This window comes from Marmota flaviventris, chromosome 16 (assembly GCF_047511675.1).
Source record: "Marmota flaviventris isolate mMarFla1 chromosome 16, mMarFla1.hap1, whole genome shotgun sequence".
Taxonomy (NCBI): Eukaryota; Metazoa; Chordata; class Mammalia; order Rodentia; family Sciuridae; genus Marmota; species Marmota flaviventris.
Window position 1 is genome coordinate 50,512,202 of NC_092513.1, and position 27,668 is coordinate 50,539,869.

The 27,668-nt window shown below is 33.9% G+C and overlaps 1 protein-coding gene and 1 non-coding gene across 5 annotated transcripts in view; one reads left to right on the forward strand and one right to left on the reverse strand.

The window, feature by feature from the left end:
- The first annotated feature begins 2,143 nt into the window (after window positions 1-2,143).
- On the forward strand, window positions 2,144-2,351 carry LOC114098737 (small nucleolar RNA U3). Its single transcript, XR_003583774.2, has one exon. It is a non-coding gene; the product is annotated as a small nucleolar RNA U3 (small nucleolar RNA).
- A 5,521-nt stretch (window positions 2,352-7,872) lies between these two features.
- Yes1 (YES proto-oncogene 1, Src family tyrosine kinase) overlaps window positions 7,873-27,668 on the reverse strand; it is a 79,761-nt gene continuing 59,965 nt past the window's right edge. For 3 of the 4 annotated variants that reach the window (XM_071602876.1, XM_071602877.1, XM_027942920.2), the window contains exons 4-12: window positions 26,341-26,439; window positions 24,972-25,075; window positions 24,738-24,887; window positions 22,827-22,982; window positions 22,470-22,649; window positions 19,629-19,705; window positions 17,528-17,681; window positions 16,069-16,200; window positions 7,873-11,341 (exon numbers count right to left, since the gene is read on the reverse strand). In XM_071602876.1, the coding sequence (XP_071458977.1) occupies window positions 11,133-11,341; window positions 16,069-16,200; window positions 17,528-17,681; window positions 19,629-19,705; window positions 22,470-22,649; window positions 22,827-22,982; window positions 24,738-24,887; window positions 24,972-25,075; window positions 26,341-26,439 (1,261 nt within the window). In that variant the 3' untranslated portion in view covers window positions 7,873-11,132. The other variant, XM_071602878.1, reaches the window with a different exon arrangement.

Sequence of the window (27,668 nt, forward strand, 5' to 3'; positions counted from 1 at the left end):
ATCCCTAAAAATAAAATTAAACACTCCAACAATGTATAAAAAGAATTACAGACCCCGACCAAGTAGGCTTTATTCCAGGTGTGCAAGGCTAGTTCAACACTGGAAATCAATCAGTGTAATCCATCATTCAACAGGCTAAAGAAAAAAAATCATGTGATAATAAATGTAGAATAAGCATTTGACAAATCTAATTTGACACTCATTCATAACAAAAACTCAGTAAACTAGGATTAGAGGTGAACTTCCATAACTTGATACGGATTATCTACAAAAGCTCCTATAGCTAAAATCATATTTAGTGTTGAGAAGTTTTACCACCAAGATCAGGAAGGAGCAAGGCAAAAATGTCCCCTCTCACCACTGCTTTCCAGCATAGTACTGGAAGACCTAGATAATCTAATAAGACATAAAAAGGAAATAGAAGGTATATGTGTTGGGAAGGAAGAAATAGAACTCTTTGTTCCACTGATGATATGATTATCTATAGAAAAATTTGAGTCAACAAAAAACTACTGGAACTAATAAATGATTATAACAAGTTTGCTCATATAAAGTTCACATATAAAAGTCACTTTCTTATACACTTGTTCCAATGAACAAATGGAATGTGAAATTAAATACAACACAATTTACATTAGCACCTGAAAACTGAAATATGGAATATTTTCATTTCCCTTAAAATCCTCTGTATTCTGCCTATTTATTCCTCCCTCTCTGCTAACCCCTGGCAACCACTGAACTTTGTCTTTTGTTATGTCTTTTCCAGGTCATATGGTCGAACATCCAGTACCTAGTCTCTTTCAGATTGGCTTCTTTCCTTAGTAATACACATTTGCATTCACTCTGTATTTGTTCCTGGCTTAATATTTCACTTCTTTGAATTTTAATTTTTTTTGGTGGTTGGGATTCAACAAAGGCCTTTATGCAGGCTAAATGTGCATTCTGCCACTGAGCTATATTCCTGGTCCACTCATTTTTTTTTAACACTGATTAATAATTAATTATCTGGATGTACAATGGTTTGTTTATCCATTCACCTACTGAAGGACATTGTGGTTGCTTCCAAGATTGGTAATTATGAATAATGATACTACTTTAATCTGAACATGTACCTTCCAAAATACAGATGTTGAAACTTAATGGCCAATGTGATGATCCGAAAGAGGTGGAGCCTCTAAGAGGTGATGAAGGTAATGAGGGCTCCTTTCTCATGAATGCAATTAAGGCTCTTAACAAAGAGGTTTCATGTAGCATTTGGCTGTCTTACCTTTCTGCCTTTCACCATGTGGGGACACAGCCCTCCTCCCCTCTGGAGCATGCAGCAACAAAGCACCATCAGGGAAGCAGCGAGCAGCCCTCATCAATGCTTTGGTCTTGGACTCTCAGCTTTTAAAACTGTGAGGAAGTACATTTTTGTTCTTTATAAATTACCCAGTCTGTGGTATTTTGTTATAGCCCCACAAATGGACTAGTACAACTGCTGTAAACATTCATGTGTCTGTGTTTGTGTGGATGGATATACATTTTCAACTCATTTGGGCTTCTCAGTATTCACCAAGCAGCAGGATTTTTAGAGTACATGGAAAAAGTATGTTTCATTTGCAAGAAACCACCAAACTGTCAACTTGATTCTACCATTTTATATTCCCATAAGCAATGAATGAAAATTCCTGTTGCTTTACATCTTCACCATCATTTGGTTGTATCAGTGTTTGGGGTTTTGGCCATTCCAATAGATATGTAGTGGTAACTTGTTTTGTATTTCTCTGATCAGATATGTAGTGAAGCATTTTTTGCTATGCTTACCTATCATCTGTATATCTTCTTTAGTGAGCTATCTATTAAGGTCTTTGGCCATTTCTTAATATGGTTGGTTGTTATCTTATTGTTGAATTTTAAGAGTTCTTTGTATATTTTGAATAACAAGCCTTTTATTAGATATGTCTTTTGCAAATATTTTCTCCAAGTCAATGGCTTGTCTTTTTGTTCTCTTGGTAGTGTTTTTTGCAGAACAGAGATTTTACATTTTTAATGTCATATATGGCTACAAATCCATAGAAAGTACAACACTAAAACTGAATCCAAACGTAAACTGTGGAAAATACAAGAGGAGGGACATCTCCTCATTTTAAAAAGAGGTTAGAAGACAATACTTTCAGGGATCATTTCTATAGTTTGTTTCTAGAGAAGTTTCTTTGAATGTGTAGAGTACGGGAAATGACAAGAAAGAGATGAAGTGTCCTTTCCTGAGTGTGAAGTTGGCCCTTGCTTTGTTCCAGCTGCTATTTGCCACTGCTGACCATTGTTCTCCCTTTGGGGGAATAACAGGAAGAGGACACCATCTGAGTGGTTTCTGTTATGATTTTGGTAAAAATAAAAAAAAGTAAAAAGAAGTTAGTATATTACCCTGATACTAAAACAAAGGTTACAAAAAAAGTTACAAAAAAAGCTACTAGAACTAATATTAAAAGTTCACAGGATACAGGGTCTATTTATTTAGGGTTAGGGATTGAACATAGGGCTTTTCCAATTTATATTTGATACACTAGTTATCAAGAATTGGAAGTTAAAATAAGAACATAATACATCAAGTCAAGTGTGGTGGGGGTGTGTCTGCTGTTCTAGCTACTTGAGGGGCTGAGGTAGAAGGATCACTTGAGTTCAAGGAGTTCAAGGCTAGCCTGGGCAACATATTGAGACCCTATCTTAAAAACAAAATCAAAACAAACAAAAACCAATATCTCTTACAAGTGCATAAAAAGTATGAAATACTTGGGACAAATTTAACAAAAAAATATGCAAGATCTGTATGCTGAAAACTTTAAAAATTGCTGAGCAAAAAGAAGACTTAAACATATGGAGAAATTTCGTATTATTGGATTGGAAAATTCAATATAGATTTGATACAATGTAATCTGAATCTCCAGCAGGACTTTTGTTTGTTTTGGTGGTGCTGGGGATTGAACTCTGGGGCTCAGGCATGCTGGGCAGGCCCTCTACCACTGATCTATATCCTCAACCCTTACCCAGGAGGGGTTTTAAACAAAGGTTGACATTTTAGTTAATTCTAAAATGTATATGGACAAAAATATGTGTGGAAATTTAAATAGCCAGTTTTCAAGAGGAACAAAGCTGAAGAACTTAAGCTATCTGATTTCAAGACTTACATGAAAAAGTTTTCTAAAAATGGAATACAGACTAAATCTAAGAGTTAAAATGATAAGACTTGTAGAGAAAACATAAGAGAAAATCTATGAATGTGGGTAAGCCACGTTTTTTTTTTTTTTTTGTACCGGGTATTGATCCCAGGTGCACTCAACCACTAAGCCACATCCCCAGCCCTATTTTGTATTTTATTTAGAGACAGGGTCTCACTGAGTTGCTTAGCACCTCACTTTTGCTGAGACTGGCTTTGAACTCTTGATCCTCCTGCATCAGCCTCCTGAGTGGCTGGGATTACAGGATGCGCCACCGTGCCCCATTAAGCCACATTTTCTTTTCTTTTTTTTTAAATATTTTTTTGTAGTGCAAGGTGAGCACTCTACCGCTGAGCCATAACCCCAGCCCCAAGCCATATTTTCTTATGATACAAAAAGCATAAAAGGAAAAATATGATAAATTAGACTTCATCAAAATTGTTTTCTTGTGTAAAAGTCAGGGTAAAATCAAGCTGCAGATTGGGATAAAAAGATTTGTAAAACATAATGTGACGAAGGACTTGTATCCAGAATGCTGAAATGGCAACTCACTACCAAAAAATGGGTAAAATGTTTTAGAGACACCCCTCAAAAAAGATACAGGAATTTGGGCTGGGGTTGTGGCTCAGTGGTAGAGCACTTCCCTAGCACCTGTGAGGCACTGAGTTCAATCCTCAGCACTGCATGTAAATTAATAAATAAAATAAAGGTCCATCCAACAACTAATAGAAATATTTTTTAAAAAGATACATGAATTCAAAATATGCTTAAGACTCTTAATATGTTAATCATTAGGGAAATTCACACTAAAACCACCATCACAATACTATATCTACCAGAATGGTAACAATTAAAATGGCTAGCAAAAGCAGGTATTGACAAGCATGGGCTCTCATGCATTGCTGATAGGAGTACAAAATGGCAGACTCTTCAGAACACAGGTTGGCAGTTTCTTAGAAAAGTTAGTTACTTGCACCATACAACTTGGTAATCTTACTCCAAAGTATTCAAGAGAATTTAAAGGCTACATTTACAGTAAAAACTTACACTTGAATATCCATAGCAGCTTTATTCATGATAGCCTTAAACTGGTGATACATCGATACAGTGGAATATCACCGAGCATATGGATGAACCTCAAAAGTATTATGCTAAGTGAAAGACATCAGACACAGTGATTACATATTATTCCATTTGTATCCATAGTGACAAAGTACTCAGTGGTTGCCAGGGTTCAGAGGCGAATGGAGAAGACTCTAAAGTGACATGATGGAATTTTCTGGTATGACAGAAATGTTTTATATCACAATTGAATGGTAGTGGTTTTGCGACTGAAATATTTGTCAACTTATCTAAATGTGCACTTAAAATGATAAATTTGGGGCTGGGGTTATGGCTCAGCGGTAGAGCGCTCGCCTCCCACATGCAAGGTCCTGGGTTCAATCCTCAGCACCATATAAAAATAAATAAATAAAAGTTATAAAAATGGTAAATTTTATCATATATAAATTATAATAAAAATTTTAAAAGTTCTCTTAAGGATCCCTCAACCTCTTTGAATTTGCTGATTCTAAGTTTGAAATCTCTGGAATTGCACTTGAAGAATTTCCTCTTGTATTTTCTTTCTACCTTTTATTTTTTTAGGTTCTGGGGATTGAACCCAGGGTTACTTTACCACTGAGGCACATCCTCAGCCCTTTTTGAGACAATGTGTAACTAAGTTGCTGAGGCTGGCTTTTTGATCTTTCTGCCTCAGCCTCCTGGCAAGCCATTCCAGGCAAGCATCACTGCACCTGGCTTGTATTTTCTCTGGACTAGGTTTCTTTAGGCTCTAAGAGTTTCTAAAAATTTCTACCAGGCTGATTCTACCCTTTTCTAATTTCTAGCAAGGTTAAGGACTACAGAAATAACCAATTACTACAGTTCAGATATGAAATGTCCTCCAAAGGCTCATGTGTTGAAAGTTTGGTTCCCACTCTACTACAGTGGTGGGACTTTTCAGAAGTGATTGGATCACAAGAGCTCTAATCTCACTAATAGATTAATCCATAGCTGAATGGACTACTGGGAAGTGGTGGAACCTGTAGGAGTGGGACATAGTTGAACAGAATGGATCCTTGGGAGTGTGCCCTTGTGTTCTACATCTTTGCCCCAGTCCCTTCCTCCCTCTGTCTGTCATTGAGGTGAGCAGCTTTGCTCCAGCATACCCTCTTTACCATGATGTTCTGCTTCACCATAAGCCCAGAGATGGGGCCAACAACTGTGGACTGAATCTCTGAAACCATGTGCTAAAATACATCTTTCCTCCTTAAAATTGTTTTTCTTAGGTATTTTGTCACAGCAATGGAAAGCTAATATATTAACCAAATCTACAAACTAGAACTTTGGTCATTTCCAGGAACTTAGGAGACATAAAGGCATATATTCACTTGCCATCTAGTTCCATAGTATATTCCCTAGTTTTAGGAGACTAAAGCTTCCTTGAAAATAATACAATTATTAGTAAATGGAATTTGATAATCTTTAAGGAACACATCACTTTAAATATTAGTTTTTATTAGGATCACTGTCAATCATTTTGGCTGCCAACTTTTACCTCTTATTTCTGCCATCCCTATTATCAAAAGTTGTCTAGAGGCACTTTTTTCCTTTGCATTTTCTAAGTCCTCCAGCTTCCTCAAATTAACTTGACCTTTAAGGTTTAAGTGAAGCTCTTCCATGTATGTGTGTTATCCAGTGTCCCATCAAGGATCTCTGAAAAGTACTTAATGAATTTCTTTTTCTCATACTCAATCAGCTTTTCTCTTTGCTGAATTGTTTATTTCTTCACTGCTTTTAAACTAGGGCATGAAATCTACCCTTTCTTGTACTTAGTAATTTCCGTTCCTGACCCATAGCTTGTGTACCCAATTTGAGGGAAGGTTTGGAGTGAGGAACACCCAGCATGCACCTTAAAATTAAATATTCAGCATCTCTTTGTTAGAGATCTGGGGCCCATTTTTTTGACCAATTTTAAGGGGCCCATTCTTGCAAATAATTTTTACACACTAAGATATCTTTCTTTTTTATACCATTTCCTTTTCTTATCACCTCTACTTCCTATTCCTATTGTTTTCATCCATGAATTGAATAATTCATTCATTCTTTAATTGGAGTGGTACAGCTAATCAAATACTCTAATGGAGTTTTACCAGTTTAAAAAATACATAAACGTAATTGAAAAATACTTTGTTGCTATTGTACTGAAAAATTTGCTGTTTTGTTTAAATTGCCACTTTTATAAAAATTGAGTTTTCTATTTTCTACTGATACCTGTGACAAATACCAGTCACGGTTTGACTGGAATAGATGGCACACTCAAACTAAGGTAAATCAAAGATATTTATAAAGAGGTGGGCAGAATAGGGGAACAAGGACTCATGCAGTAAGTGTAGTTAGTAGCAAAAACACTGTCAGATACAGAATGTAGCTACCAGTCTCCAAAAGGAGACTGTATGGGGGAGGATGTATTGAGAGGAATCTTCGGCATCAACCCAAATTTACAGGAAGGGAGCCAGAGGAATAAATACCTTGACCTTTCTTTCTAGCTTCCTCTTACCTTCCTCTTGTTGACTTGGCACAACAGGAATCCAGAGAGCAAGGAAATAGCCTAATAAGTACTGATCAGCCTTCCAGGAGTAGGACAGTCCAAATGGTGAGGGAAAATGGATGAATTTGACACACGTTGCAAATTTTTTTCCCTTGCTTTTGGTACAAGGGATTGAACCCTGGGGCACTTTTTACCACTGAGCTACATCCCATCTTTTCTTATTTTGAGATAAAGTTGCTGAAAGTGTCACTAAACTGCTGAGGTTGGCTTTGAACTTGTCATCCTTCTACCTGAGCCTCTGGTTGCTTATTTTAATCATGAATATACCTTTCTCTACTAATAATTTGAATGAGGACTATGGTTGCCAGTGACAAAAACTCAACTTGATGTAAACAAAACAAAACAAAACACAAAAAAAGAGGAGAGTATATACTCTGGAGGAAGGGCAGAGAGGAGCTGATTTTGAGGAAATAAATACTATTGGGCCTTATGCACTGTCTCTGTATGTTGGTTTCTTTTGTAACAAGATAGGAATCTGGCTTTAGAGCAATGTGGTCAGACACTGGATGAGATTCTTCTTCTAATTCCTGAAAGAAAACTTGTAGGACTTAACTATAAGTGAAGATTCACATAAATGGGTTGGAAAGACTGAGCTGGAAGAGGCCAATTCTTATTAAACTAGTTTATAAACAATGCAATCCCAACCAATATCTCACCTGAATTTTTTTGGAATGTGAATAAATGAAGTCTATGCTTTATCAAGAATTTATCAGGATACCAAGATTAGAAAAAAAAAGAAAAATGAATACAAAAGGTAAGCTGCCTTACTGATTATTCAAATGTACTATCCAGTGAAAGTAATTAGAGGTTATGTGAATGGCAGAAATATTAAGTTAATTTGATAAAACAGATGTTGTAAATATGTATATATTCAAGGAAGGAACTCAAATGAGGTGTGAATAGATGAACCAATAGATTGGTGCTGGAAAAATTAATTATATGGGAAAAAGTTGTTAGATCATAAAGACACATTTTATACTTAAATAACTTCCACAAGAATTGAAATTTAAAAAACAAAATCATAAATTATAATATAAATGACATGAACATTTAATTTAGGGTGGATTAAGTGCTTTCTAGCATAATAAATAGCTTTGACAACATACAAATGTACAACTTAAATGTCAGAAAGTACACGTAAAATTAAAAGGCAAACAGCAAACTAGAAAACATCCTTAAGCTGAGGAACTATTACATATTACAAAAATAATGAATGTTTACTGAAGGAAGCATGTGTGCTGATTTAATGTTATTTTTTGAAAATCAGGAAAAAGGCCAATAACAATTTTAGATGACATGATAGTAATGGTAATTAACACAATTACAATTGCACAATCAATGCATTTGATTGGCCATTTACAATTATATAATTTTATTTTTGTTAAACCTGTAATAAAATAATTGCAAAACACACATGAATATACAGATTTTACATTTTTAGAAAATTAAGACCTTTACTGGTCATTCTGTATCCTTCACATAGGTTGTGAATAGCTTCACTCAAATTACTTAACATTTTTCTATGTAATACACTAACTGGGAATTGAACCCAGAGGTGCTTTACCACTGAGTTACATTCCCCAGCCCTTTTTATTTTTTATTTTGAGAAGGGATTTTGCTCTAAGTTGCTGAGGCTGGTCTTGAACATGCAATCCTCCTGCCTCAGCCCCCTAGGGTTGGTGGGATTTACAGGTGTTCCCCATGCTGGTACAATTTTAAAACAAGAAAATATTTGTAAAAATGTCACTCACCTGACATGGAAAACTAACCACATAGAATAGGTTCAGTAGTATTCTAAACTTAACAAAGAACTGATTTAACTCTGTTCAGGAATTACAAGTAATTGAACATTTTTTCCCCAATGAAAGAATAAATTCAGAACATATCAATTTTTAAAAAATTAATGAGAAATATGAACAGCAATCGAAAAGATATGTAGGTGCATTCAACAAGAATTTTTATTTCATTTATCCACAAAACAATATTACAATACTTTATAAAAATATTAAGTTTTAGGCTACTATTCATTAAAAAAAGTGTTTGTGCTAGAAGGCTGTTTTTGCCAACTCCTTTTTTTTTTTTTTTTTGGTAAGGGTTATATTAAGACATTGAAGATGAAAGCTGTTGGAAAAAAAAATTTCAAATGTACAAAACTGTTTTTCTTGGCAATTTAAAAATACATAACAATTTAAACTGAATACACATTAAGTTAGTGTTTTATCCTTACTATATAATTGTTATCATTAGGAACTATTTCATTTAGTTAAAATCTAATGAATACCATCAACTTCCTGGCTTATTTTTCTGATCAGAATTAGTACATGATTTTTGTTACCCTTTTTAAAATGCTTAGAAAAATTACATCATAGTTCACATAAAGCCCTTTAAAAAACAAGTCACAGGTTGTAGATGTTAATAATGAGGGCACTCTTTGCAGGAATGCCCTCTAGACACAGGAAATAATACTAAATAGGTTATGTAAACAGAAAACACAACCATAATTTTTAGTACCAGAACTATTGCCAACTTGCATGAAATTCATTTGTCACATTTTAAAATGATTTGAATTTGAACATATAAACCATGGCACAGAATTTTAAATTTAATGATTAAATCAGGTTAAGTGATGATAGTTAAAACTGAAAATATGGGAACCTGATACAGTGTTTTAAAGTGTAACTATAGTACAGTATTTTAAAATATAGATACTAGACTTCTACTTATCAGATTCAGTTTTTCCTCTTTAGCCAGTAATGCTGCTATTGAAATTCATTCTTGGGATTTTTTTTTACAAGTTAAAAAAAAAAAATCAGCTTTATTTTGTATTTTCACTTCTGCACTTTAAATGGGCAAAAACTGTCCCCTTTTAATGATTGTTATTGTGCAGAATACATTTTCCTCCCCAAATCAACTATATTCTAAAAGGAAAAATTGATAATCATTAAGTATAATTAAAAAGTGGAGATTTAAACATGGATTTGAAAACTCTAAAATTGTTCTGCATAAAAACTATGTCACTAGAATTAGTGTGAAGCCTTAACTTCACTATTTTGAGGATGTAACTAACACTCAGTGTGTATGTTAAGAAAATTAGTTTTACAGTCATACCTTATAACTCTTGAAGTCTCAGAAACAGCTAAGTGAGGAGCTTTGAGTGCCAGCAAAGCCATTTTGCCACTCCATGACAACAGCATTAAATATCACATTCCACCCCTCTTCCTGTAAAACTTTCACATTTTCTTTTTCTCATATTTCTTTTAAATACATTTTCCTCTCTTAGTCTATATTCAATACAAGCAAAAGTGCGTTCAAGTCCCTGATCTAGTGATATTTTCTATTTGTGGCACCCATCACCATAAGAACATATTAGCAAATCTTACAGTACCAAGTCTATTTTTAAAAATGGACTGCTTAAATTCTGGGTCTCACTTTTCATGCTAAAGATTAAAAGATTTCCCCTTTGATTGGATAATAAAATTTCAATTATATATTGCCTTTGGGGAAAAAAACAACAATGTAACTTTACAAAAGATGAGTTTACAGTTACTTTCATTTTCCTGAATGTGAATTATTTCAAAAATGAAGTGAGAAATTTCTTTTTCTACTTTCCAGTTCCATGAATCTGAGTATGAACATAGTGCATTAATACTTTCAAATTCCACTGCTGAGGTCTAACATTTAATCAAGTTTTAGGTATTAACCTTTTTGCTTTTGAAAATTATGGCCTATTTCCAAGCAAAAGGAGGCATATGTTAAGACTTATATAGACTGTTTCACATAGGAGAAAAAAAAAAAAAGCCTTTGAGAATAATAAACACAAGAAAGTCTTAAAAACTGGAATGGAATCATTTGGTCCCATGACGTTCCTTAATTTTAGATTTTACTATGGTATAAGATTTTACCTCTCACTTTTTGTCTATAACAATAAATAATTTTCTCTTTTAACAATCTGAGTTTGGCGAAGAAAAGAGTAGCCTTGTTGTGTTTCCTTACCATGCGATTACCCATACTGTTCAGTATATTATCTCTAAATTTTCTTTGGACCCTGAAATAAGTTGGAAAATTCATCATTGGTACTTTAGAGTTTAACACTCAGGGGAAAAAAAAGTGGTTTTGTGCAACCATATCTGGAATTCCAGTTTACCATTAAAACATGCAGAGTGAAGATTTTCTTCTTTTGATTCCTGTACATAAAGTGAGGAATTCTACACAAGTCTTTACATTTTGGCAGACTTATGCATATAAAATAGGCTACTAGGATTATAACCCCCAGATTACAATCCAGATTATAAATTTTCTCCTGGCTGGTACTGTGGCTCTGTAGCAGTGAAGTAGTCTTCCAGGAAGGACTGGATATATTCAAATGTTGGTCTTTCATCAGGGTCCTTCTTCCAGCAAAGATTCATCAATTCATGCAGAGATTCTGGACAGCCCTGAGGGCAGGGCATCCTATATCCTCGTTCTACCTGTTCCAGCACTTCACGGTTTACCATACCTAACACACAACATTCAAACGTTAAAGACAAAAAAAATCCTAAAAAAAATGATCCTAACCATCACTAGCAAAACAGAACAAATCCCCTAACCACTAGCTGTATATGAAGGTATGTTAAGTTTATTTAGTAAAAGATTCTTTTAATAAAAAATACAATTTAGACATCAGAGTATATCCAGAGAAACTTAGAAAATGCTAATCTATATTTAAACATGTTCAATTTTTAATTCTGCCTAAAATTTTACTTTCAACACTAATTTCTTCAAAAGCCAATCCCATTTAGTTAATGAGAATTCAGGGTACCATTTTGAAGTAAGATAATTTCTGATATTAATGTTTAACAATGCCTAACTTGGGCACACTTGAAGAATGGAGGCCAGATGGTGTCTGAAAGAACTTTCAAATAGGAATTCCAAGAATTTCAGTCCTGGTTTTGCTAAATATACTAACTACATAATTATATTGAGTCACCTCCCTGAAACAGTTTCCCTTATCTCATATATCTGTTTGACTTTCTTCTTGTTATTACACACAGTTCCTTTCTTCTACTCCTTTGTAAACTTCCCTCTTCCACCACTGGCAACTCACCCCGCATTGGCAGAGGCTTGGCTGTCTCACCACGACAGCAAACCCATCATTCCTCCTATCTCCTATATCACCCCCCATTTCCTGCCTATCCACAAGGCAAGCTATTCCTCATATCTTCTGCAATCTTAAACTGACTGTCAGCAATAAGATTTTTCATAGACTATGATTCTCTTAAAACAATGTAATGAGATTAAATTATTATCTCTATTTCTATTTTTAGTTATAATATGAGGAACAAGTGATTCTTTAAAAACCTTTAAAAAAATATTAAAAGAAACTGCATAACTATTACTTTGGGGTCCAACACTTGAAAAGAAGTTTTCTGTGATTTTCATCTAGGTAAGCAGATTTTAATAACTGAAATCCACTATATTTTACCCAACACAGAAATATAAGCAGAAGTTCTTTGGGAGGAGGAGAAAAGGAGCAGGTACTTAACATTCAATGAGTGCTAACTTATAATTGGTGAACTTTCCCCCCACTTCTATGCCTTTTTTAAAATTTTATGCTTAACAGATTGTTAAGATTAATCAATCTAAATAAGCCTGAACCTATACAAAAGTAACCTTCCATTACCAATAATTCTTTTTTTGTCAGGTGCTAAAGAGTAAACCCTGGGCCCTGCTCCTGCTAAGCATGTACTATTACCATTAAGTTATATCCCCAGCCCTAATTATCAATAAACTCTTTCATTCAAAACTTTACCCTTCAGAATTTTCTGACAATCACAACTAATGAATTATTTTATGACAACAGTTACATAAGTACAATATAGCAGAAATGGCCTCTGGTAGAAATACTATTATCTTCAGGGGCCTGGGATTGTGGCTCAGAGGTAGAGCGCTCACCTAGCATGAATGGGGCACTGGGTTCGATCCTCAGCACCACATAAATATAAAATAAAGACATTGTGTCCACCTATAACTAAAAAATAAATATTAAAAAAAAAGAAATACTATCTTCAGGAAGAGAATTATTTCCTGTAAAGGAATTTCTGAATTTCATAATGAAATACAACTACCTGAACATAGCACAAAGTTCTTTCTCCCCAATATCTCAGTAAAAAAAGGAGATAGGAAGATTCTAAGATTGTTAATACTTAAAAGGAAATATTTAGCACTCTGTCAATAAATTTAAATATTTCATACTTGTTTGCCTTTGCCACGGTTTATTACTATCCTACAACAAGACTAGCAAACAAGCTGTCACTTTACAATGAACAGTCTGCTTTGAGAAGAGCCTGCAGTGGATCGGTCTGTGCTACACGTGAATCCTCTTCAAATCATCCAAGACAATGATGCTTATATAGTGTCTTTTGCTTCTTTTTAAAGGCTGGCAGGCTGAGAATTGGGGTGTAGCTCAGTGGTAGAGAAAGTCCTCAGCATGCACAAGACCCTAGGCTGATCCGAAGCACCATCAAAAAAAAAAAAAAAAAAAAAAAAAGACAATCTACAAATTGTATTTGGATTTTTGTCTGAACATTTAATTTAACCAGGATATCCCAACCATATTAATTTTTTATTATGTATCTTGTAGCTATGTAGTCAGCTGCAAACTCATTTTGGATTTTTATTCTTCCCTGTTGACCCTTTTCTCATCATGAATGCCCCTTTCTATCTCTACTAATAGTTCTTGCCTTAAAGTCTACTGCTACACAGTCTTTCTTTTGCTTAGCATTTATTTGCACAGTGTATCTTTTTCTGTCCTTTAAAATCCAGTCTTACCTGTCATTTAATTAAAATGTTTAGTGTACTTACAAGTTATGTAATTATGGACATAGGTAGTTTTAATTTTACCATTCTGTTATTTATTTACTTTTTTTCCCATCTATTTTTTCCTCTCTGGCTTTATATTTTGAGCAAGCAAACAGTTTTCATATTTCCTTTTTACCCTCCTCTTCTAGCTTTTGTTTGGAGCTAGGAATTGAACCCAAGGCCTGGTGCATGCTAAATAGTACTCCATTAAACCCTAGTCCTTGTCCTAGCTTTTTCCTTTACCTTTTCTTATTATATTAGTGGTCACTGTCAAGATAACATTTCTTTGGTTTATTATTCTTCATTCTAAATAAATACTCTGATGCTTTCCAAACAATGAAAGAAACTTCGAGTCACCTGTTATTCCTTTACCTCTGCCCCGCCCCCTGTCCTCTGTGTGGTCATAGAATGTATTTTTTCATGCATTATAAAATCAGAAAGATACTTTTATTGTTGGTGTTTTAGATCAGCAGTTTTCAAGTACTTTGAAGCCACCATTTCATTCTTTCCTAGTGTCCATATCCTGACAGAGTTAGCTACTATGTAGATAATATACCACACATCTCTATGACTGTTTGGCTTTGATTTTAAAATTTGATCATGATATAATTATTTGAAGTTCACTGAGTTTATTTTAATTTATCCTGCTTAAGAATGACTAAGTTTATTAAATTTGTGGGTTGTGTCACCCCCCTGCACTATCAGATTTATAAAGTTTTTGGCTATTATTTTTTCAAAAATTGTTCTTCCACTTTTTCTCTCATCTCCTTCTGGGACTCCAATTACATATAAATTAGACCTGAAATTTCACTATGCCCCACTTTATTTCATTCACTTTGTTCTATTTTTTCCAAGCAGTTTATCTATGCATTACTTTGGATATTTTATATTAATGTACCTTCAAATCTACTAATCTTGTCTTCTATGTCCATCTAATGTGTTTTTAATTTCATAGAAACAGTACTGAAATTTCCATTTGAATCTATATGAATTCCAAATGAAACTACTTAACATGCTGTATTTTTTCCTCCAACCATATTGCATGTAGAGAAAGCAGAGCTAGATTTTATCTAGTGTTATGATTTTACCAACAATACTGAGAAAAGGCAAAGGAAAAAAAATTGTAAATGTAAGGCAGAGATTATAATGCTTGACCATGAAATTTAATGGGGTATAAGGGATAGCTACCGGTGGTAGACTCAATGGATTGAATATCCTGGTAATATGAAGAAATTTCTATGGTTGAAGTAGAGACAGCTGGCAAGACGTAAGTTGACAGTAGACATATTAAACTGCAATTGAGAGGTGAGCAGTTACTGGGTATGTTAAACCTTTAAGGTATGAATAGTGAGAAGATTACAGAGGAGGAGGAGGAGGAGGAGGAGGAGGAGGAGGAGGAGGAGGAGGAGACAAGCTGCAAGAGACTAGGGTAACTGACATATGTATTAAGATGGCCATGAATTAAAGTATGAATGGAGTTTTAATAGAAAGACTGATGGGGAGTCAGTATTAAGTGAGGAGAACTTGAATGGTATCAGCAAATAATAGCAAAACGGGAAAAGTGGGAGATAAAATTTGATGGCATTAGCTCTAAAGTTGAAGATATTAGAAAGGAAGGATATATACGTAAAACCCATAGGAGTAGCATAGCTATTTTTCCTGAAGATTGGATTTTATATACTTTCACTCTCAACTATTAGAATATTTCAGTAGAAAAGTTTAAGAGGCAACAGAATAAACAAATATTCAATTGTCACTGAATTTCAAATAAGCTAAAATTTCCTCTTACCCCCAAAGCTTATTTTTAAGAGACAGCCATTTTAATTTTTTCTCCTTTAGTAATGACAGATACATTTATTGTCAAAAAAGTCTATTGAAGAAAATAGGGCAAATATATACAAAAATACATCAATCACACTAATAGAAAAGAACAATTACCTGGGATACAGCAGGATATTTGTGATATGCTTCTGATCTGAGATAATGGTATGGATAAAAGGCACTTGTGGAAAACATTCTAAGGAGAAAGCTAAGATGGACCTCAGGCACACCTCCCCTGCCCTATCTCAGGATTGTGACTCTTATGGTTGCTGTCCATCCAATGCCAAAATAAACAGATGGGGACTTGGAAAAGGAGAAATAAAGATCCTCCCTTTATGTTTCAGCTCCTAACATACTCCTATTAAAGTTGTGATGGGCTGGGTGTGGTGGTGCATGCCTATAATCCAGGAGGCTGAGGCACTAAGCAACTTAGCAAGATCCTATCTCAAAAAATAAAAAGGGCTGGGGATGTGGTTCAGTGGTTAAGCATTTCCAGGTTCAATCTCGAGTTTAAAAAAAAAGTCACTGATGGGATAACCAAGAGCAAATGAGATGCAAACTTACCTGGATATGGCACTCTCCCCTTTGTTACCAATTCTGTCTGTAGAATTCCAAATGACCACACGTCAGACTTTATTGTAAATCGACCATACAGTGCAGCTTCAGGAGCTGTCCATTTGATTGGAAATTTTGCACCTAAAAACATATTGGCAATCTTGTTTAACTGTTTATTAAAAGTCTATCTTTGTGTCTTTGTGGGCTGGGGATACAGCTCAGTTAGCAGAGTGCTTGCCTTGCATGCACAAAGCCATGAGTTCAATCCCTAGCACAAAAACAAACAAACAAATAAATAAATAATTTTTTAAAAATCTACTTTTGTAACTATAGTAAAAGCAGTGCTAATCCTTTGTCAATATCCTTACTATATACATCATCAGTGTCAAATTCTAACAATAGAAGAGACATGAGGAAAACTCTTTAATTTTTGAAATTTATATTAAAATGAATCACATTTCTTCCTTATAGTACTGATTAAAAAAAGGAAGTTGGTGGAAGGAATAGAACATCATTCAAGAAAATACAGGTAGAGGCTCTAGTAAGTAAAAAATATGGATTATAAAATCTGTAACTTTTAAGTTCAGTCTGGCACCCAGCAGTTCTTCTAATTATGTGCTGATAAAGGAATATTTTATTAGATTCTAATGGCTACTGATTTTCAACCATAGTTTCTTTTCAATTTTATAATATATTTCTGGAAAATTTTATTGTGCCATCACTTTTAAAAGCTCACATTAATTGACTCCAATATTTAGTGCATACTTTTATGCACAGGCATTATACTAATCATTATGGGTACATAAAAACATGAATTTATACACTTATAATGTTAAGTTTATGGGTATCTTGAAGTTACTTATACATGTATGCATAGCAATATAAAATAAGTTCTTTAGATTGTTTGGCAAACAGAAGATCAGTTTTCACTAGTACAATCACAAAGGTCTTATTAAAAGATGCTATTGGGGGTCCTGTACAGTACAAGATGTTTAGAGGCCTGGCCTCTACTCACTAGATGCCAACAGCAGCCTCCACACTGTAATAGCCAAAAATGTCTACAGACATTGTTGGATGTCTCTTGGGGCTGGAGAGTGACTGTCCCTTGATTGAGAACCTCTAAGCTAAGGTAAGAGTTCCAAAATTCATGAAGTTTGTTAAAGAAAAGAAAGAAATTTAAAAAAAAAAATATTTGTTGATATGCTAAAAATAAATGTAAAGAAGCTATTATTAATTATACTTGAAATGCAAAGAACACCTAGCCAAATCCTTGTAGGAAATAACTATCAAAAAATCACAGTAGTATTCCTTATATATAATTTTATGAATAAAATCAATGTTTTTGTGACTCTTCTGAGAGAACCTATAATTATTCTTACTCTATAAAACTGCATATTGAAAAGAGTTTTAAGTGAGAAAAAAAACAAAGGACAATAGATTACAAGCATTTAAATAAAAGTACTCTTACCTTGTCTTGCCGTGTATTCATTGTCTTCAATTAATCTTGCTAAACCAAAATCTGCTATTTTGCACACAAGATTTTCTCCTACAAGAATATTAGCAGCTCGAAGATCTCGGTGAATATAGTTCATTCTTTCAATATATGCCATACCATCAGCAATCTTGGAAAGGAAAAAACAGATACATACAAAACATGATGCAGAAGGAACCAGGGAGAAGATAATTTTGGTTAATGTTTAATAAATCACTGGAAAAATCATATATCTCAAAAGGAGATGATAGTAACAGGCATATTACTTAGGAGCTAGTAGGTAAAATAGAAAACACTATAATAAAAAAGCAGGCTAAATCCAGCTTTTAAAAATTGGACACATCCCCAGCACAACCACCAAACAACCCACCAAAAATCTAACACCTTTTTTGAGGGCACCACTCAGTGTATCCAGTAACCATTAGCAGCTCAATGTCCTAATGTCTTTCTGTGTCAGTGGTTGGGAGACAAGATAAGTCACAGGGTTATTTAGAACTTCTGGATAAAAGTCTATCAAAGTTCACATCAGGCACAGCCTAAGATGTCCTGTAAGCACAGGTGGAAAACAGTAAACTTGAGCTTGCAGCCTAACGGTGCCCTGCAATCTGTTTTTATATTGCCCGAGAACTAAAAATGGTTTTTCTATTTTTAAAGAGTTGTAAGGAGGAGGAGGATGGGGTCTGACAGAGATTGTATATGGCTCCTAAAACCTAAAACATGTACCTGACTTTAAAAAAAAAAAAAGGTTCAGATACCCTAACACAGAGTATCTAGAAGTTTTGACCTCATGGCCTGGCATATGCCAGTGTTATATGTGTAGTTCCTCTGTATAAAGTTCCTCTAAACTACCAGATTCTGTGGCCATGTGGAAGCTCACTGAGAAGTAAAAGCTGCATTACCAGTTATGTCAACTGAGTTCAATAAAAGGCCCTTCGAACACCTATAACATATCTGAATAGAAACATTACACTTTAAAACAAAAAATTCAGAAGAGTTAAAAAAGATTTTTTTTTTTTTTTTTGGTACCAGGGACTGAATCCAGGAGTGCATATTAACCATTGAGCTACAATCCCTAGACCCTTTTATTTTGAGATTGGGTCTCCCTAAGCTTTTGAGGTTGGCTTTAAACTTGTGATCTTCCTGCCTCGGCCTCCTGATTCAATGGGATTATAGTGTGTACTACTCTGTCTAGCCTAAAGAGACTCATTCTTTTTTTTTTTTAATATATATATTTTTTTGGTAAGGAGCATGATATTTAGATGTATTTTACTTTTTTTTTTTTTTTTTAAGTTGTAGATGGACACAGTACCTTTATTTATTTATTTTTATGTGGTGCTGAGGATTGAACCCAGGGCCTTGCACGTGCTAGGCGAGCGCTCTACCACTGAGCCATAACCCCAGCTCAAAAGACTCATTCTTAACAGCATATTGCCATTTTAATTCTTGTTTAGGACCATAGTAAATAAAAAGTTCGGCATACACTTTAGATTTCTAATATATTCTTTGGAAGAGCACTCATCCATTTTAATTTTCTTGCTTTTTTTTTTTTTGTACTGGAGATTTAACCCAGGGCAATTTACCACTGAGCTACATTCCCTGAATCCTTTTAATTTTTTCATTTCGAGACAGGGTCTCACTAAGTTGCTGAGAGGTTCACTAAATTGCTAAGGCTGGCCTGGATCTTGTAATCTTCCTGCCTCAGCCTTGGGAGTTATTGGGATTACAGTAACCAGCCATTTTAATTTTCTCAGATTTATCTGTTGAAATATATATAGATTTTGTATCTGTGAAAACACTTTCTAAAAGGTCATAATATATGGGATAGCACTGAACTGGGAGTTCCATAGCTAGTTTTAATATGTTCTGCTATGAACAAGTTTTGTAAATTTTAAATCCCTCTGGTCTTTAGATACTATATTATTTGTAATACTAGGAGCTCACACTGGATTATCTCCAATGTTCCTTTCTGTTCTAAAATTCCTTTACTTTTCTACATAAACCGTATTACTTAGGTAAGATTATTCCACATTTTAAAGGTTAACTTTCAATTCAAGTTGATATATCTATATGCAAATACCTGAGCAGCCATATCGACCAGCTGTGGAAGCTTCAAATATTTTCCATCTCCTTCCTTAAGGAAATCTAATAAACTTCCTGTAAGAGACAGTGAAATATCCATGGAAAATAAGTAGATTTTACATTAAGATTGACATAAATATTCCTCTACCCCCAAATAACCAAACTCTAACAAAATTTCTCAACTTTTTATTTTAAAAAGTTTCTTTTGTAGTTTTGAAATTTCTGAATAATTACCTCAAAGATTCTAGAAAAGACCCCTAAACTGAAATTTATTATCTCTTTATAACACATGAAAAAAAGGAAAAATGTACCATTTTCCCTTTCCCTACAGAAAATGTCAAATTGGTGTCATTCTTTCCTGCTTTGATCAAGATTCTAAGTTTTATACCCCAAAATATATTTTTTAAAAAATATTTTTTTCAGTTGTTGATGGACTTTATTTTATTTATTTTTATGTGGTTCTGAGGATCAAACCCAAAGCCTCACATGTACCAGGCGAACACTCTATCACTGAGCCACAGCCACAGCCCTCAAAAATATAACATTTTAAGTCAATATGATTCAAGAATTCAGATATGGTTATAACTAAATAAAGGCAGCTAAATGAGCTGTGGAAGTGCTGGCTTGACCAATGTCTCTTAATTTTAGAAGCAAAATACTATGAATACAGCAAAGTGAAAAGCCAGGAAGAAATGTCTATTTGTTGCCTCTCTCTATCACTAGTTAAAAACATACACATGCTTCAATTAGTAAAGAGAAACCATCAGACAAATCCAAACTAAGATTTATTTTTAAAACATAAAATTAGATTGTTTTCTTAAATAACAATGCTGTGAAACAGAAAGTCAGAGGAATGGCTCCAAGCTCAAGGAGACAAAGAGAAATTACAACTGAATGTAACAAATGGCCATGGATTGGCTACCTATTGGTAAGTGCAGTTAGTGAAATGGTCAGGAGATAGGAAAAAGAAATTCCAAGTAAATTAGGCTGGGGGTGTAGCACAGTGGTAAAGCATATGCTAGAATGTGTGAGGTGCTTGGTGGGATTTACAGCATGAAATAAAAAATGGAAACAAGGAATGAAAAAAATCTATCTGTCCAAAACAGTGGGTTTACGCTGGAGCACATAAGGCAATGAGTCTGGATGTATTATAGGGGCCAACTGCTAAGCTAAAAACCAAAATGGGGAATTTCTGAGTTTTAAAACTAGAAAGGACTTTTGTTCTCTTGTATTCTTAACTTCTTACCTAGAAATAATCCTAAACTAGTGATCTGACAACACAGAATTCTACCATGTTCTCAAAATTAAATAATTTGTAAAGCAATACAGAGATAAATGAACCATTAGCTTTACTTCCATTATATTTCTTTTGTTAGCAATGTCTTGATTTAAATTTCCTCCTTGTCCCTTTCTCCTTTGTCTTCTAGTTCAACCAGAGTACTCTTTGAAAAGGTATACTTGGAAGCTGTTTGAAGTAGAAACTCTTCCCAAAGAGAGCCATGAATTATTGGGTTTAGGTATGTTTTGGCTATCAATTAACAGGCTATGTCAGTTTGTTTCAGTCCCTTTTGAGAAAAAAAAAAAAAAATTTCCTACAGCAAATATGTATCTTGTTGTTGCCCTTGTTACCACTAGAGGGAACTTTATCATTGGTCAAGGTAGACTATGGAAAGGGTAACATAACCAGTGCAGTTATTTAGTTTGATTTAAGAGAGTAAAAAAATAAAATAACTTAAAAAATACATCAAGGGCTGGGGTTATGGCTTAGTGGTAGAGTGCTTGCTAGCACGTGTGAGGTACTGGGTTCGATCCTCAGCACCACATGAAAATACATAAATAAAATAAAAATATTGTGTCCATCTACAACTTAAAAGAAAAAAAAAAGATCAAATTCAAAATGGGTAAAAATTGAGCCAGTAAGCATACTTGCAGATTTACTGGTCCTTCTTCTAAAGCATCAGTAGCCTAGGGATGAAGAGGAAAGAACATCAACTTTCTTTTCTCTTTTTCTTGTAACTAGCTCTGTTACAGAAGATCTCACCTTGTGGTCTGTGTTTGAAAGATGGAGAAACTGCAGTTGACAGTAGTGGAGAAAAGAAGTTTCTAGGAGTCCTGAGTATACAGACTGTGTTTACATTAAAACAAATTTCCTTTAATTTAACCTTTTTTCTTTGCTTCAGTACTACCTGAATATCATTCTGATTTTATCATTTTAACTCAGTTTGTATATTTTGTTTTTTCCTTTAGTCAAATCTACTTTCATTTATTTTTATGTGGTGCTGAGTGTCCACCTACAACTAAAAAACATATTAAAAAAAAAAAAAACCTACTTTCAAAATAAATTCAAACTGCCTAATCATCCTTTAAAACTTTGTAAATCCTCCGGAATAACTGGAACTAACCACTATTTCATTAACGAAGTGTCACATTTTTTTGGGCATGGTGGCACATGCCTGTAATCCTAGCAACTTGGGAGGCTGAGACAGGAGGATGGCAAGTTTAAGGCCAGCCTGGACAACTTAGTGAAACCCTGTCTCAATTAAAAAAAAAAAAAAAGAGAGAGAGAGAGAAAGAAAGAAAATAAAAAGAAAAAAAGGGGGGGGGGGGACTGGTAATATAACTCTAGTGGTAGAGCATTCCCGAGTTCAATCCCCAGACTAGCAAACAACAACAACAAAACCAAAATGTCCCATTTCTCTTTTCAAATTCTTCCAAAAATAATCATAAATTAGAAAGTACTATGCAATAAGACTCCATTTGTATAAAAACTGAAATGAATGATTCTTTTGTAAAGAAGTTACCAACATGAATATTCCAAGAGATACTAATATACACTTACCTTTTGACATAAATTCAGTGACAATGTAAATTGGTTCTTCAGAAACAACAGCATAGAGTGGAACAAGTTTATCGTGTCTTAATTTTTTCATTATCTGAGCTTCTTGAAGAAAAGCTTCTGGCATCATTGTACCTGGTTTTAGTGTTTTGATTGCTACTTTTGTGGTTCCATTCCATGTTCCTAGAGAAACAATACCTCTTACTATTTTAATCAATATTTTAAGGGATTTTAGAACAAATTTCAATGAATAGCAATTATATTACATATTTAATATTATATATATATTTTTGTAATAAAATTGTGGCACTTTAATCTGTGGCTAAAAATTGACAAAAACCAAAAATTCAGGCTTCTTACCCATCCACACTTCACCAAAACATCCTTGTCCTAGTTTAACCTCTAGTCGCAAAGATTCTCGAGGGATTTCCCAAGCATCCTTTGCTAGACCTTGAGTCTGGGGTTTCACAGTTGGACACACGGTTGTTAACTTGTGGCATAAACCATCAGCATGTTCTAGATAAACGAATAAAACTACAATGTAAAATGAATTATGTATAAAAATTAAGCTACAGAGTATATAAATGCTTAAAAAGGGCTCATAAATTATAGAAAAACTATCAGTTTTTCTCTAAAAACAAAAAGGAAGTTGTCTACAAGAAGCAAAAAAAAAAAAAAAAAACCCACATATAAGAAGTGAAACATTTTGTTAAATATATTTTTATGTTATTGTTTACTGAATACTTATGCTCTAGCTATTGTGTTAATTTGGCTCTTTATAAATCGCTCATAAAAATGAGGCTTGGGAAATTTAGGAAACTTTTTCAAGGTCCCACAGTTAGTAAGTGATGGGATTCAAAGCCAGGTCTGTCTACCTCCAAATTTCTGATTTAATAAATGGATTTATTTGATCCCTAAGAGAATGCTTTTATTAATTGTTATTTCTTTTTGTTTTGTTTTTTCCTGGAGATTGAACCCAGCACTTTACCACTGAGTCACATCCCTAGCCCGTTTATATTCTGAAACAAGATCTTGCTAAATTGCTTAAGGCCATAATAAATTGCTGAGGGTGGCTTTAAACCGGCAATCCTCCTGCCTTAGCCTCCCATGCCATGGGGATTACAGCTATGCACACCACTGTTCCCAGCAGGAAAAAATTCACTTAGTGAACTGAATTTTGAATAAGAGAGCCACAAATGTAAGGAACTCCAGATTTATAATGGCTTGATCTGTGCATCTTTCTCATACAGTCTTTCTTATTGTAAATGAGACACGTTTCCTCCCATTCTCATCAAGAATGGTTACCAACCACACAAATTTTCTATTCTAGCAAGGGCAATTATGTGTTGGCACTGCTTGGTAACATATTTGATTGCTGTCAAGACTGCTGATTGACTTGGTAGACTCAGTTTATAGCTACCTGTCATTGAAGAAGATATTACCATGGAAACTTTCCCTCCTCCAGTACTAATCATTTAAAGACTTAGATGCATTTACATAATGAATTGATAATGAAAAATTCTGAGACATAAGACTCCACAATTGAATATTTCCAAAATCTTTGAAAGACAAGAATGTCTATAATTGCCACAGGTTAATCTTCTAAGAAAAATATACCTTCAGACCATATTTTATTGGGTTTATATTCTAGGAAATCTTAGGAGATCAGCCGCTGAAGGGGAAGGTAATCCAAGAGGATATGTGATACAGCTTTTTGTGTCAAGTGTTTAGCTTTAGCTACTTACCTGTGTTTATAAATAAAATATTTGCTTTTATGTTTTCCATTTATTTTCATAATATATTCTGGGGGAGGGGGTACTGGGCATTGAACTCAGGGACACTCAACCACTGAGACACACCCTATTTTGTATTTTATTTAGAGATAGGGTCTCACTGAGTTGTTTAATGCCTCGCTGTTGGCTGAGGCTGGCTTTGAACCACTATCCTCCTGGTCTCAGTCTCTGGAGCTGCTGGGATTTAAGGCATGTGCCACTGCACCCAGCCTCAAAATGTATTTGTATATTATGAAATGGAACTCCACTGTAAAAACTATGCTTGTAAGATATAAAAATTTCAACGACAGTCTGATTTTAGCACACTATCCAATAACCCAATTCAGATACTAAGAATTACCTGTTCTCATTTTAAATCTAGAATACTAACATACACTGGGCACATACTGTGTATAAAGTAGTAGTATGCTAACCCTTAAGAGAGATGAGGACATGAATTTCGTTCTCATACAATAGAGCATGAGGAAATAATTTTTACCTGTGTAGTGTTTCACCAATTTCTGCAAAGTGTCAAATTGTGCTCTGGTTGTTATATAGTAGCCACCATTGTCAAGTTTCCTAATTTTGTAGTGTTTCACATTGTCACCCCTTACTTCATCCCAATCACGAATAGAGAGGGAATAAGCACCTGGGAGGAAGAAAATAAATGCTTATTATATCTTCTTAAAATACTGGACAAAAAAATTTTATATTAATATAATAGTAATCATACCTTTAGTGGTTTCACTTTCTCTTACTAAGAATATACCTCGTTGATTGCCAGGATTCAAAAGTAATCTTTCAGCATCTTTTCTCCCCATTTTGCCAAAATACCATCTAGAAAAAAATTAATGATGTTTTGAGTTGGGAAGGTTTGAAGGTCAGAAAAATTATATTCACAAATAAATAAGAGTGAAATGGGATAGGAGAGATGACAAAGAATAGATACAGAACATGCTTAGGATATACTAAAACATAAATTTTTATTTATTAAAGAAGAATTTACATATATCACTATTAAAATATCTGATAGTATTTCCATGTACTGACTACTCAACATGTCACTGGAACTCTACCTGGCAGTCATGGAAACAGCAAATGGAGAAAGACAGCAAATAACAGATCTTTTCTGTCAGTGACACATACAGGTAGGAAGAACAGAAGTTGTTCTCTGATAACATGTGATCACCTGTATTGATAAGATCTAAGTATATAATACTCAAATTATGAGGAACTCTAATTTCATATGAGTTTGATTTAATAAAGTTTAATGAATAAAAATGACAATCTTTGCTATGAAAAGACTCACAGAACAGTGAAGAAGGCAAAAGAACAAAAGTAACAAATGTTATAGTAAAAACAGTTATTGAGGCAAATGTTAATAAAACAAACAAGTATTGATAACCCCTAGCTATATGCAAGACACTGTGTTAACTGTTGTAATATGAAAAAGAGGTTATTATTTATGGATCCCAGAAAAACTAGTTGGACCAAAAAAGTAATATGTCATTGAAACTGACTTCTAACATTTTAGAAGTTGTAAGAATAGTACACAGAACTCCCAAGTTCCCCAGCTGTTAATATTTTACTTTGTTATATTCTTTATTTCCCACCTTCCTTTATATGTTGGGTGCATGTGTTTACATCTTTTTTCCCCTTTGAATTGACTGAATGTTGCCAAAATGCTGAATCATTACCCTAATACTTCAGTGTATGCTTTGTAGAAGACAAGGATACTGTCCTACATAACCACAATGCAAATACCTAAATCAAGAAGTTAAACACTTAATCTCCTCTCTGAGGTAAATTTTGAAGAAAGTCTGCAGAATATGAAAAGGGCTAGATAATTTTTAAAACTAAGTGGAAAACTAAAGGAAAAAGACAAGGCATAAAAGTATGATTAATTAAGATTTACTCAGGATACCAATCTAAGCAGATACTACAGCTTAATTATGAATTCTCAAGTAACATCTATTAATGATACATTAGCTGTATTAAGACTGGTATGTAATTGCGTGTGTGTAAAATTGTGGCTAAGTAGAATGTGCATTAAAACATTTTAAAAATCAAAATAATTAATAAAATATGAAGTACTGCCATACTCTTCTGCCTGAATGGAATCTGCAGGCGCTACATAATTGCTAGGGATGTAACCATTCTTTCCTGTAGCAATTGATCTTGCTTCCCACCAGTCTCCTTCCCTGAAACACATAAAACAACAATTACCACAACGTATAATATATTGCACTTTCTTATTTCAAGTAAATGAGAGATATAACTTCCATTTTTCTACTTATGCATTCACTTGATCAAGAATTAAACTCAACATTGTAAAAGAACAACATTTTAAAAATAAGTTAAATGAATTAAGGAAATTAAGACTAAGCAAAAGTATAATTACATACTTCTACAATAAATCAACAACAAAAGCCCCAAACACCATACACTAAAAATTCAATTATTGTATCTTTTTTTCCTCTTCATAATTCTTTCAACCTAAGACAATAAACTATACTGAACTAAGTAGTTTTGAATAAACTTTCAAATTATTCATCTTTGGCTGAATTTCTTAAGAGCTTGAGATAATTTGCTTATTACCATAATACTCCCCAATTTAAGGTACAAACTTAGTGGTTTTTAATATATTCATAGAGCTGTATAGCCATTACATAATAAATTTTAGAATATTTTTTACCACCACAAAAAGAACCCCAATACTCATGAGTAATCACCTCCAACCCCTCCCACTATTGGCAACCACTTAACTGCTGTCCATCTCTATGGATATGAATATTCTGGGCATTTCATATAAATGGAATGATTTATGTGGTCTTTTATGACTGGCTTTTTTCACTCAGCATATATCTTTTTCAAGGTTAATCTATGTTTTAGCACATATCAATAGTTCTTTTTTGTTGCTGAATGCTTTTCTTTTTAACAGTACATAAAATTGTAATGTTCTTGTTTTACTCATTTTAGAAAAAAAATTATGAGGCATGAGCACTCCTTGTAGAAAAGCAATTAATAATAAACAGTAATAAAAAGCTCAATTTCTAGAAAAATGTTATCTAAAAATAATTCAATATACTCAAATTAAGTCAAAATTCAGAATATGAGAACTATATGGTTTGTGGTATATAAACCTTGACTGTTACAAAAGTAATATGAAAAGAACAAATATTAGTCTCTAATAAGGATGATGTACATGGCATTCACTACTTAAAATTAAATGTAGGGATAGGGTTGTGGCTCAGTGGCAGAGCGCTTGCCTAGCATGTGTGAAGCACCATTGACCCCCCCCCCCAAAAAAAAAATTTTTTTTAAAAAGATTAAATGTATTTTTTAGATCAAAATTTTAAAAATATTCATTGATTTTGCTCTCAAAAACTGAAATGGAAAGCCCTTTGGTAATTCAAACATTTACAAACTC